General features: G+C 41.4%; 1 protein-coding gene across 4 annotated transcripts in view; it reads right to left on the reverse strand.

The window, feature by feature from the left end:
• Positions 1-14,077, reverse strand: part of CNTN6 (contactin 6) — a 158,180-nt gene that overhangs the window by 25,086 nt on the left and 119,017 nt on the right. For all 4 annotated transcript variants that reach the window (XM_033141196.1, XM_033141198.1, XM_033141199.1 and 1 more), the window contains 2 exons: positions 9,339-9,466; positions 733-908 (listed from right to left, as the gene is read on the reverse strand). In XM_033141196.1, coding sequence (XP_032997087.1) covers positions 733-908; positions 9,339-9,466 — 304 coding nt within the window. The remainder of the gene's footprint in view (positions 1-732; positions 909-9,338; positions 9,467-14,077) is intronic.

The raw sequence follows: 14,077 nt of genomic DNA on the forward strand, positions 1-14,077 counted from the left end.
GACTTAAACCCAAGTCTTTTAATCATCAGGAAAAAAAAATGCCATAGGAAGCTGCATGCCCATAGAAATATGTAAGGTGCATTTTTGTGATCCAGTATATGAAGATTTCCAGTAGAATACGTCTTTATCACTCGTACTTGAAAGGACATGTTCCATTTCTTATGGTGGGTCATGAAATATAGCTTGGACTCATCGTCAGTTGTAGGAAACACATTTCCAGATACCCAGGTTGTTAAGCCTTTTAGGAATTGTTGTTAGTTGGAGCTACCATGCTGGGAGCCTTCTGATTTGGATGTATATCCTAGTGGCTATTTCTTACTGTTTTAATATTTGGCCTTAACTGTAGACTTTGAGGAGCCTTACCCTGACAAATCATGTCCAATAGGGACCAAGGGACTGAGGGACAAGCATCCATAGCCATTGCAGGAACAGCACAGCACAAGTTGGTGCTGACACACTGCAAATTTATCACCAACTATTCAGCAATGGACATAAATGGTAATGCAGATTTAGATTTGTCATCTTTTTATACACAGAGACAAAAACAAAACGACAACACTAACCACAAATTAAACAGACATAGCTTTATGATTTCCCAATGCATATTACAAAAATATGTCATTTAGGGCAAGGGGACCCATGTGATTTATGAATGGTTAAACACACACACACACACACACACACACACACACACACACTTTGATTATATGAAGAAGAGTCTGTAAAACTTACTCCTCCGGCTCTTTCAAAATGACTCATTCTTCTTTTAAAATCTATAACATCTCCATTGAATGACCATGAAAACGCAACTTTGATAGATGGATCTTTGGATACCTGACAAGGCAGGACTACACTTTCCCCAACTGTAACATCCATATTGGAAGGTGGAGTAGTAATGATAGTTCTCTCTGTTGAAGGCAGAACAAGTCATTCTTGGTTGCATCAGTAGTTTACAAAAAATCAGTTACTTTAGAAAGAACTACCAAGATCCCAAAGGACTTGTGTTTACCCCCAGAAGCATCAGTTGAAAGAAGAAAAAAACCCTTTCAAGTAATTTAGATTACACTCCCAGCCACTTAATTAACGAAAATTATAGTTTGCTTAAGGGACAAAGGAATGAGTTAGAGCTTTGATTCCCGAACCCCTCCATTCTCATTGGTATGATTGTCAGATAAATTAGAGATAACAACTTCCCTGTTATAAGTAGTTTAGGCCAAAACAGCTTTTGTTGATGAAAGCATTATACAATCATGAGGATCATATGCATACAAAAAAGCAACATCAAGCTTAGTCAAGATGATAAATACTGTATGAATTAAGTACTGGTAGCTAGTAGGGGAAAAGAGGTGTGAAACGAAGATATAAGGGATGTATTTTTTATGATTAAAAATAACGTTAAGGTCTTTAGAAAAATGGAAAAAGTAAGCAGCAGACTTCACTGTTCCTAACTTGTAGAAAGTATGAAGTGATTTGTCAGAAAATATCCAGATATAATATATCCTGCATGTGTTTGGGGGACAGGCTAGAAAGTACAGTGCTTTTCTCTCCAAATCTGTCATTCTGGGTGCCTGCATCGGTATTTTGTAGGAAGGACTGAAGCACCTAGTGAAATTTTAGGTTAGTGCATTTCAAATGGATCAAAGGGCTCTGATACCTTAGTGCAAAACATCCACATCCACACACACACACACAAACACACACAGGGTGGGAAAGGGGTGGGGCAATGTCTAGAAAAGTATAGGAGGGATGAATGATTAACAGGAAGAAATTTCAAACACTCCACAAGCAAATGAATGAATGCTTGTTGTTATATAACAGAAGGAACCAGTATTGACAAATTGGCCCATCCCTATCACCATATAAGCTTTGCACAAATAAATCAGGATGGATCTTGAATGAACTGGTCAAGACAGCCTGAACCTAAAAACTACAATGAAAGCTCCATGTAAATGCATGAACATGAATTGTACCCTTCTGTCAACCCTGATTCCAAACACAGTACTCGTGGACTTGGCCTTTCCTTCCTGCCTTTGTGTAACTGTACTTTTGTTACAGAGATTCTTAAGCATCTAAGCATATTCTGAAACATAACCTATCATTTGCCACAATGTACCCACTTAATACCTGGCTCCAACACCCTAAGTACAGCTCAACATGGAAATATGAGGACCCACAAAATGCTGAAGCCTAAGCCCCATGCAGGTGTTGGAATTCAGAAAAGAGTAAATACAGTATGTGGTGTGTGTGTGTGTGTGTGTGTGTGTGTGTGCGCGCACGCAGTAGCTCCCCCCCCCCCCATCATTGTTCCCATAGCCCTCTGGAGTTGAAAAATGATGGTTCCATGGGTGCAGGAGAACTCCCCACTTTACATAGATGCCCTCCATGAGTTGTGGGCAACAGAAGCAACAACAGAGGTAGCACAGCTATCATCCTCATCCCTACTGAGCCTCTCACATTTACTCTTCGCTGCCTTGCAATGTGTGCATTGAGCTCCAGCGTTCCATTTTGTTCTATTGTTCTGCTTTGTTAAGCAGTTCAGCCATGCATTATCCAGAGTCTAAGTGTGCATTCTTGCAGTCTTAGCAAAACAAAAAAGCATATTTTATAGAAGGCTGATGCTAGGTCTCTCTGGGTCTATCAGTCTAGCCAGATCACATCAAGTGCTATGAGTGATGCTAAGATGTTTGTTTCTCTTGATGCGAGCTGTTGTCTTTATGAGGTTTTCCTTAAGATTTCCATCTCAAATCTTTCTAAATGCCTCTTAAAAGCTCCCACGTTCCCATTATCTATCTGTCTTGCTTACTAACTGCAGACATGCATTATGGAGCATGCCCCGTTTCCAAAGAGAAAAATAGACAATGCACTCAGCGCACTTGAGGTATAATAAAGACTTCTTATCATTAGGAATAAACAACTCAGTAAGCAGCAATAAACTTAATTTGCCCATTAGATATGCTTTTCGGTATTCTGACATTTCAGTTGAATATAATGCTGAAGCAATGAGGCCTATAATTGAACAGCCAAAACTTATCCAGAGGGGAACCAAAACAAATGTTCCCTGCAAACACTACCATTATGATAGCATGTTGTTATTTTGATTTTTAATAAATGTTGCAATTGTCAAATTAAGGCTTTTCTTTACGTTTGAAAAATTTAATTGTCACATCATTCACAATTAGGATACATGTCCGCTATATGAAAAAATGCAACACTTCAGAATCTTTAAATGCTGGGAGGCATCCAAGTAACTTTGGGTGCAGAGAATTGCTTGCACATATAACCTGGGCCTGGATTTTTTAATTTTAATTGAACAAAAATATACGTGTTTGCACACTGTCGCAATGCCACATCTCTCACAGCATTTAAATCTGGTTTTTATGTGCTATTTGAAATTAAAAGGTTTGCTACATTAAGTTGCTAGAGACACAAATGGATAAAACAAAGATTCTAAGCAGAAATGCATACAGTGGTACCTTGGTTTAAGAACAGCTTAGTTTATGAACAACTTGGATTAAGAACGCTGCACACCTGGAAGTAGGTGTTTTGGTATGTGAACTTTGCCTTGGAATAAGAACATGTTTCGCTTCCTGTTGAGTGCATTCCATTTGTATATTGAGTCCCCCGCTGCTATGGGAAAGCACACCTTGGTTTAAGAATGCTTTGGTTTAAGAACAGACTTCCGGAACGGATTAAGTTCGTAAACCAAGGTACCACTGTACGTATGTACAGTATATTTAAGCAATTCCTGGTAAGATGTTATATAATAATAATAATATTTATTATTTGTACCCCGCCCATCTGGCTGGATTTCCCCAGCCACTCTGGGCGGCTTCCAACAGAAATCAAATACAAAAATATCAAACATTAAAAACTTCCCTAAAAAGGGCTGCCTTCAGGTTTTTTTCTGAATGTCAGGTAGTTGTTTATTTCCCTGACCTGTGATGGGAGGGCGTTCCACAGGGCGGGCGCCACTACTGAGAAGGCCCTCTGCCTGGTTCCCTGTAGTTTTGCTTCTCGCAGTGAGGGAACCGACAGAAGGCCCTCGGCGCTGGATCTCAGTGTCCGGGCTGAATGATGGGGGTGGAGATGCTCCTTCAGGTATACAGGACCGAGACCGTTTAGGGCTTTAAAGGTCAGCACCAACACTTTGAATTGTGCTCGGAAACGTACTGGGAGCCAATGCAGATCTCTCAGGACCGGTGTTATGTGGTCCCGGCGGACCACATAACATACACAATCCAAGACATTATCTGTTGCTTAGCTGACTTTATAGGCCCCAAACAGTTCTCTTAGGGAATAGCAGACATTTAGCAAAAAAGGGAAACTAAAGTTTGGATGAAAAAAGGGAAACTAAAGTTTTGATGATAGTTATCTAACTTCAGCAAATATATACCGGTATATTGCTGAACATATTTACGGTGCTTGAAGAAACAGGCATGGCCATCTCAAGAGGAATGAGAAACAGAGCAATCCCACTGTCCCTCCCTCCCCCCTCCTCTTCCTTGCACGTGAGAGGAACTGGGAGGGGTTTGGGTTGGACTGAGATGTTTCCCTCTGCCAGTCTTGCCAACTACTGGCAATGAGGCCAGGCAGATCACTCTTCCATCTGCTGCTGAATGGGCAGGTGGGTGAGATTGCTGCTGGTGAGATTCCTGCTAGCAGCAGCCCACAGAAAGCTCTACATTGGAGGTGGCACCCACTCTCTGCCCCCAGCCACCATGCATAGCATGGCTGCGAATGAGGTGATGGCCTGCTGCTAGGTGGGACTTGGGTTTGCAGCCAAGGAAGGGCATGTCAAATAATGCCAATAAATATTCTGACTTTTGGAACAACAAAGACTGCTTATGTTTGCTGGACGGAGGGGAGACAAATCTTTTGAAAATGTTAAGCAATGAGTACCACATATTGTATAAAACAAGGGCCAAAGCTGAGTAGTTGTGGAATGCCTAGAGAGGTGCTCCTGTCTCCAGCATTATTAACTTTTCAAGATTCCTGTTTCCTCAGGCATTTCGTGGCTGAAGAATACTATTTCCAGTATAAGTTTGTTACTCATTTCCATATTATTTGCTAATAGATTCCCCCCCCCCCGGAAGCAAATAACATGGAAATGAGCACTAGACCTGCACTGTCATTCCAGAAGTGGCTTTTATGTTGCGTGTCGAGGTCCCCAAACCACCCCTCAAATAAAACACCCTTCACACCAAATATAAGTTTAAGGTTTTTGGCATTAATTTTGGCCACAACTTTATTGAATACAAAATAAGTGAGTGGTTGCTTAGGCATTGGTTAAGACTATCTGTCCCGCTGGGGACAGAACTGACATCCACCCGCCTGTGGAGTCAGTATAGGGGGAAACACTTTGGGGAGAGTTACAGGTGGGTAGCCGTGTTGGTCTGCCATAGTCAAAACAAAATCGAAAATTCTTTCTAGTAGCACCTTAGAGACCAACTGAGTTTGTTCCTGGTATGAGCTTTCGTGTGCATGCACACTTCTTCAGATACACAGTTGGTCTCTAAGGTGCTACTAGAAAGAATTTTCGATTTTGTTTTGACTTTGGGGAGAGAATGTGCGCCCGTTCTCCCCTAATGCTCCCAGGGGCTCTTGCGTGGGCCCTGTCCCCCGACCTTGGGAAACGGACAAGCATGGTGAGCCCCTGGATTCCTTTAACAGAATTCCCCTTGCAGCAGCAGCCTTGAAGGGGCAACCACAGCCAACCTGCCCCTTCGCAGCATAGGAGGGGCAACCACAGCCAACTCTGCCCCTCCTCAACCAATTTATAACCAATGCCTAACCGCCAACCTTACAAGTTGTGACTAATTGCTATGCAGTAGGCGAAAACCAAATGGCACCAGCCAATCAGCCAAGTGGAAAAATTCCTACCAGGCCCCTGCTCCAACGCAGACGACCCCATGAAAGGCACAGCAAGGTCAATGCAGAGGCCTAATAACAGGGCGGGAGGGCAGGTGATCCAATGCACGAAGCCAGGAGAGCTCCAATGCTGCATGCAGGGTCATTTATAGGCTCTGGGCTGTCCATCAACAAGTTGCAACATATGAATCTCCCCAATGACAGCCAGAGCCCAATCATAGTTGTGGCCATCCAGACTAACCCACCCAGCAGCAGAGGGGTGCCCACCGCAACACGTGCTCTCCATGAAGGAGAACACGCTTTGTGTGAACGCTCAAATAGAATGTAGAACCTATCAGGGGTAAGTCATGAAAACAAAATAAACTGCCACGTGAATGTGGCTTTTGGCCCTGACTCTAGTTTTAGCTGTATGGGGGGTGGGGTGGGGGGAATTCCCCCTCATTAGTGTCATTTTGTGTATTATCTTTTTATGCATTGTGTATGAGCCTGCAATCCAGCACTGGGACACATGCAGGATAGAAGAGTAGTAAAACGAGGCTGGGGTTTTTTTGATAAGAAGAAAAAACAAAATTCCTTGGTCAATGGACTTAGCTGCAGCATTCCCTGGATCACAGCTACAGCTTAAATGCGGGCAGTTTTGCTCTATGCTAGCCAGGAGATAAAATATATCCAACCTGCACTGTTATCACTTTAGTAACAACCAAGTGAAATGTAATTCACTTGACTACTGGTGTTACAGTAACATGGCTGCTGGCAAGGTAAAAGTATTTTGACATTATAAAAATAAAACTAATCAGTGTGTATATTGGCGGGTGGGTGGGGGTGGGGAGAGACACACAACTATGTTATTACAAGCTATAATGGCCACTCCATTTTTCTTCAAAATACCATCATTGTTAATGTTATCTAGTGTCACCCTTTTTCTTCTTCTTCTTCTTCTTTTTTTTTTATAGAGGGCTGATAATTACATTTAGAGCAATTTGCCCCTAAAACCCATTCCTCATCAGTTATGGTCACAATTTAATATCAGAATGCAGAGCTTTCTGTAGAGAAAACCAATTATTTTAAAATGCCAAACAAGATCAGATTGAGGAAAAACCACACACAAATACTTAAGTTGCCCCTCTACAGCTGTCGTTTCTTGGCACTTAAACAACCTCTTCATGGGTTTATCACTGGGGGCTTAACCCAAGCCCTTAAGAATGCTTCCGTATCTTTTGAGCTGTAGGAAAATCTCTATTAGCTGGCAGCCATGAACTGCTCCCACTCTCCTATCTTCAGGCACAGCAGCCATTACAAAGATGACAGGATATATTTTAAGCCCGTCTGCAGCCAGAGTTCACCCATAGCTACAGAGCTGCAGAGTTCTTGCATGGCCAAGCTTCCTATCTGCATAGTACAAGCTATTATACAGAAGGCTGTCCACAGGCACTCCATATTTTGCTACAGATACTTGTCACATCAGCTGATGAAAAGCTCATGTTGGCCCAAACCTTCATTGATATGGGTTGGATACAGACTACCTGTGTGCAGAACTCTGCCCTGGGGAGGGGTCCTGTTTCCCTTTCTCCTTGCAGCCCCTGTGCCCATTAAAGAGCTGCTCCAAATGGCCAGGACATCCTTGAGAATAGTGTGAGAGTGGGGAACAGGCTGAATTGGGAATTCAGGCAGATTTGTGGTGGTTGTGTATTGTGGGAAGCTATTCATCAGGAAATGGGCATCCCTGACTTATTCCCCCCCCCCAGCGTGATTTCACATGTGCTGCAGACAAAATGTACCAGGTTCAGTCCCAGACATCTCTCATTAAAACATGAAAAACCTCCATCTGAGAACCTAGAGACCTGCAGCCACTCAGAATGGGATATACCGGTATTGGTCGCATGGAGAAGATGCCTGATCTGGTACAAGGTAGGCTCAGCGATCACAATGTAACTTCTCATTGTGTTATCCTCATAGGGTCTCTACTCTTGATGCCAGATGCTCATTGTATCTCTCCAATATGTTATTGAGTAGAACAAAGACCTTACCAGACAATTCAGAAATACAGTTGTACCTTGGAAGCCGAACAACTTAATTCCCGACAGTTTTGGCTCCTAAATGTCATAAACCTGGAAGTGAGTGTTCCAGTTTGCGAACTATTTTTAGAAGCCAAATATCCGACGGGGCTTCTGTGGCTTCCGATTGGATGCAGAAGTTTCTTGCAGCCAATCAGAAGCCACGTTTTGGTTGCTGAACATTTTGGAAGTCAAATGGACATCCGGAATGGATTCCGTTTGACTTCCAAGGTACGACTGTATGCAGTTACATGAGAGACATAGTCTATTCAGGCACCATCTTTCAATATGTGAGGGTGGATTGTGTGTGCTCCTCATACCAGTTCCTTCATGTCCTCTGCATGTCCAAGAGTGACCGTATGGATCAGGGAACCATCCTGAACTCACCATGGAGGATCCCACATATTATAGAAATCATATTCCCCCCCCCCAGGGTTTTGCACTGCACAAAAACCTCAATGAGTTCAAGAAGCTTTCCCATTGCAGAACTATCTCTTGGGAGCATGGAGGGACACTGGAACTGGGATGAGGACAGAGCTAATGCACTCATGTACACCCTGTTGGGAATGATGCTCTCTCGGAGACAGTGAACTCCAAGACCCCTGAGCATCTCCCAGGAGGCCCCCTCTGGAATGGTATGTCCCTTCATACCAGAGAACCCATCTGTGACCCTTCTCTTATGAGAAGAGCACACAAGTCTTCTAGCATCATGCAGCAAGAAGAAGGAAACATCTGTGGATTTAAACTATGTTTATTTACATTCTATATACAGAGAATCCATAATCCACGTCTGTGTTCTCCAAGCTCTGGCAGAACAAGAAAGCTGCACACAGCAGAAGTGAAACTACATCACATTACAATAACACACTCAGGAGGAAGAGATAAGACAGTCTTCCATTCCCACACTCTCTCTCAGACACTCATGTGATTTAGATTAATCACAGTAGCCAAGCTGATGCAGCAGAGGCTACACAAAATCCTAACACACCCTTCCCTCCTTGTGCCTTTATTTAAACCCCATTACAAACACCTACGTAGGGCTGGGTGTTTAAAATCTGAATCTGAAGTCGAGTTGTATTTCACCATACTATCTCTCTATACTTTATCACATGTTTGGAAGAGAAGCAACCTATTTGAAATGCACCAATATCCAGGCTGGAGCCTGAGAACTGATTGTGTATTTGTTGTCAGTATCACCATCTAAGAATGATATCAAAGCATTGGCACCACCTGCAGCTTGGCCAGGCACCCTCCGGTTTGCCAAAGGCATCTCAGCAGCCCTGTTCCAGACAGGAGATTTGGTTCAAACCGTGCCTCTGACAGTACTATTATATTCTCTGACATCTCAGCATGGTTAATCAAATATGCATGTGCATTTTCAATATGCATAAAGCGCAGATGAAGACAATAAAGTACCTTTCACAATCAGGTTCCCTGAGTTCCTAGCAACTCCAAATTGATTCATTGCTATGCACGTGTATACACCTGCATCTGATTTGGTAACATTATATATCTTCAGGCTGCCATCCTCTAGGATAAAGATTCTGAAGAGGAGGGGGAAAGAAAACAACCACACAAACCAGTTATTAACAGGATATTGTTCTGAGCACTAAGAGCCATAACAATGATGTAATGTTACTTTTAATATTTGGACATTAATCATAGTTGATGTTGTCTACAGCAAACTGAGCACAATCCAGATAGATTTTCATGTCGGTGTATCATTCATCACTGTATTAGACACAACAGATTAGGCATACCAAAATAGACTAATAATCTATCAACACCAGTAGCCTGAATTCTTCTCTGCTCAGCGTCAGATTCTTCTGAGGAAGGAATAAATCCACAAGAAGTCTAATTACGTTGTGTTTCCTCACAGGTGAAGAATACTCCTGATCTCAGATAATGAACTATTTACAATATGAAGTATGTGACCTATGTAATTTTCACAATATTAGAGAAAGTTATTAGTCATCTGGCATTGCTTACAATCTGACCAGTTAAATAACGAAAAATAATGATTGCCATAACTTTGGTGCATCACCATTAGAGATGGGCGAATCTGTAAATTTCAGTTTCTCATTTTTCCTACCCTAGTTTAGTTCTTCATGGTCCCATATCAGTTTGTGAACTATTATTTTTTAATGTCCTCATGCAAATTCAATAGCCTTTTACTGTGACATTTGCCTGACAAGCACATTATTGTGCCTAATATACACATTTTGCAAGCAATATCTCCTAATATATCTTTGTAAGCTATTTTCACTAATATGTGCATTTTTAAGCACATATTATTTAAGAATATAAGAAGAGCCTGCTGGATGGGGCCAATGACCCATCTAGTCCAGCATCCACTTCTCCAAGTGGCCAACCTGCAAGTAGAATTTGAACACAAGAGCCCTTTCCCCTCCTGCGGTTTCCTGCAACAGGTATTCAGAAGCATTATTGCTTCCAACTGTGGAGGCAGAACATAGCCATCATGGCTAGTAGCATCTCCTCTATCCATTTGTCTAATCTTTACCCTAGTGTGTGCAGTTATGTATACATTCCTGTGTTGGAGAACTGCACTGCAAAATTCAGAGAAGTGTGGATTTTGAAAAGATGGCTGTTTTTTTTTTACCCTAATCATCGTAGCCATAATCAAAAACCACACTGGAAGTTGTTAGGTTTGGCATAGATTTGTAAGAGTGCTCGTGCGCTACAGTCCCCACTCATTATTGTAACACATCAGAGTGTGTAATAATGGACAACACCCCACCACAGTGCTATCTGATTCCAACTCAAACCCAAACACTTGTGGGTTGTTTTTATTATTATTATTATTATTATTCATCCACAGAGGACCCAATTGCCATCCCTTCCCTTTATTTGACTGCAGCCCTAAAATGGGAGAGGGCATAGTCAAGTGACCCAAAGAAAAGAATCCAAGCCACATTTTTCTGAAGAGAGAGGAAATTATTACTATTATCCATTGTATAACATTGTTGTGCCAGCTGCAAAATGCAAGAGCAAACTATAACGTGAGCATTGCCAGAGAAACTAATTTGGAGTTAATTATCACAGGCTGTGTTCAACCAACTGTCAAACACAAGAGATTTCTCACACCTGTGCTTAGAGTTTGAGGTGATCAGGTGTCAGGTTTTTTTTATTTTTATTTTAAAAAGCTAACTCCCTGGGATTTGCTTTTCATGATGGCATCCCCTCCTCTATTTGGCCCCATTGCTGAATCAGTAAGTTGCTTTAGTACCTCCGCTTTGTTTCTCTGCCTAGACTCAACTTTGAAATCTATACCATCCTCAGTTAAGTTTTAATACAGTTATAGTTTTAATACATATTAATATATTATAGGTAGAGAATTGATCAAAATGGTAAAAAGAACTGGTTTGGCACATGTCTTCTGCTATGATGCTATGCATTTTGTGTTTTTATGTTGTAAAGCACACCACACCAGAACAGGGAATATATCCCTAAGCCAGAGGGTAGAACAGGCCATATTCTCATATATATATATATATATATATATATATATATATATATATATATATATATATATATATATATTAGAATTTATATGCCGTTTGATTGGAAAACAACAACAACAACCAACCCTGAAAGTGGTTTATATATGCAGGTGCAGATTTAAAAGGAATTACTGTAAGTTAGGTATAAATCCAATACACAGAAATGCATTGTGGGAAAGACTCTGTGCCTGCTGAGTTTGTTTCCCATTTGCTAACTATTGATGGGGAAACTTTGAGGAGGCTGTTGCTCTCCCTCCTTAGAGTTCTTAGTCATTAAACAAGGTTTGGACCAGACAACACTTGAAAAAGAGTATGCCTTCGGATAGAGGGATGTCTTCCATGAAGCAGGACACATGGCCACCAAGAATCAGCATATCAGATGGGAGATAAGTGACAAATTGTATGAGAAGCTGGAAAGGTAGATTTCACAATGCTATCAGCATGCTGGCATTTCCAGATAAGAATGCCTATGCTCTTCAAAGTGAAGTAATACTTTTTAATTGGCATCACTGAGCTCTGCATCAGGCCACCAAGATAAAGGTTTCTCCCCCCCCCCCAAGTTTTTTGTGTGTGACATCCAGTGACTAAAATAGATAAAGAAAGGAGCTTTTCAAACACTTCACATTGTCTGAAAATCTTGTATGGTTACACTTGTGGAGTTGTCTGGTGCTTAAATGCTTGAATTAAAAGAAGATAAATGATATATTATCGTTGGAAAGAATCACAGATTCAAAAGCATACCCAGTGTAAATATATTATGGAATCTTTCTTTTTTTTCTCATCTGAAGATGCCATGTTTGGAATGCCATAATATATAAGGGTTAAACAAGGGGGAGGGAGAGAATTATCAATATTCCATAAACTGCTACATACTGAAAGCAAACTAAAAGCTCAATGAATGTGCATATTTGGTGAATCTATTATGGATAGAGTTTAGACTCTGGGGCCCTTAGAGAAAACAGTGGATAAAAGGTGGTAGACTCTCCTTCCTTGGAGGTTTTTAAGAAGAGGTTGGATAGCCATCTGTCACAGATGCTTTAGTTGATATTCTTGAATTGCAGGGGGTTGAAATAGGAGTACTTTCCAATGCCAAGGGTACTTTCCTTGGGGTACTTTCCAATCCCAAGAATGAAAAAAGATTGAAATAATGTGTAGTTTAGTAGAGTTTTGTGCAAGGGCTCAGGAGTCCATTCAAATCCTCACTCAGCCATGAAGCCCTGGGCCAGTCATCCACTGTCAGCCTAACCTAACTCACACAGTTGTGAGGCTAAAGTAGGGAGTGAGAGAACCATGGACGCCACCCTGAGAAAAGGTGGGATGTAAATAAATAAATAAGGTCCATTTGTGAGGTGGAAACAACAAATGCCCCTCAACTTAGAAATGACACCTGATGTTTAGAAAATAAGGAAGTTTAGTCCACTTCGGTGCTGTATAGAAGTGGATGAAATATGCCAAGGAAGTGAAACAGACCAAGAAAGCAAAATACAAATATTCGTGGAGATGTGCATGAAACATTGAAACATTTGAATTATTGTTAGAATACAAAATAATCTGCTTGTTTTCTATCTTTATTTCTTTTTAGTTAAAATATTTATATACTGTATTGCCTTTTCTAATACACACTGTGTGGCATTTGCAATATCAGTTTAAAAGAAAGGGTGTGATACCCAGTGCTGACATCCTGTTTGTGCATCAGACATCTGTTCTACCAGATGGGGCTTCCCTTTTTTCTCCTTCTCCACTCCCCAAGCCCCCTGTGTGTGTTCCCAGAATTGCTCAGGAGGGATGGGGGACCCTCTGGAGCAAAGTGGGAGCACAGGGGGGGGGAGGAAAGGAGGAAGAAGTAGTATCCTGGGGGAACTTTCCCTATAAATACAAAGACAGAAAAGCACTAAGACACTTAAAATCAAGTGTGAGCTGTCTGACAAAACTGCCAGTGCTGAAAAAGTGTACGAGAGATAAAAGTAAGGACAATCAGCCATTCTGTCCATCTTCTATCTCCATCAGCAGAGTATGTGACGAGTTCATACTATGGAGTTTATAGAAAGGCCAGAAGTCACAGAATAGACGGCTCGATAGAAGAACAAAAAGTGGCCGATGTGAAGAGCCTGCTGAGCAGGAAATTGGGGTGGGCCCTGATCCTGGGAAGGATATAGTATGTGAGAGGATAAAAGAGCAAAAAAGTAAGTTAGAAGAGCAGGTCGTGTTTGCAAATCAGGGCAAAACTTGGGGCTCATATTTAACCTGGGTCAACTTTGTAGGTCAACTCTGACTGACTATTTTCAAGGTGAAGCAACCTTATGAATGCTCCAGCATGCACTGATATCTTAAGTAATTGCACCAACAAAAGTGATTTTTGTTTCTACACTTCTTTTTAATGTTTATTATTGTACATTGTGTTCAGTTTGCCTTTCTATGAAATAATAATAATCATAAATGTGGAATGATCCTGATCTTCTGACCAGTTTATTAGACTACTTTCCTCACAAATTTATTTATACTAGGGATAAGCCACTTACACCACACTCCTACATACAGTAAAATGTGAATGAGGTCCACTGAGCTCAGTGGAGCGTGAGTATTTGTTTGTTTGTTTTGTCAGCCACTTTGTCTTGCCCTAGGCAACCCAAAGCA

Source organism: Lacerta agilis, chromosome 2 (assembly GCF_009819535.1).
Source record: "Lacerta agilis isolate rLacAgi1 chromosome 2, rLacAgi1.pri, whole genome shotgun sequence".
NCBI classification, from domain to species: Eukaryota; Metazoa; Chordata; class Lepidosauria; order Squamata; family Lacertidae; genus Lacerta; species Lacerta agilis.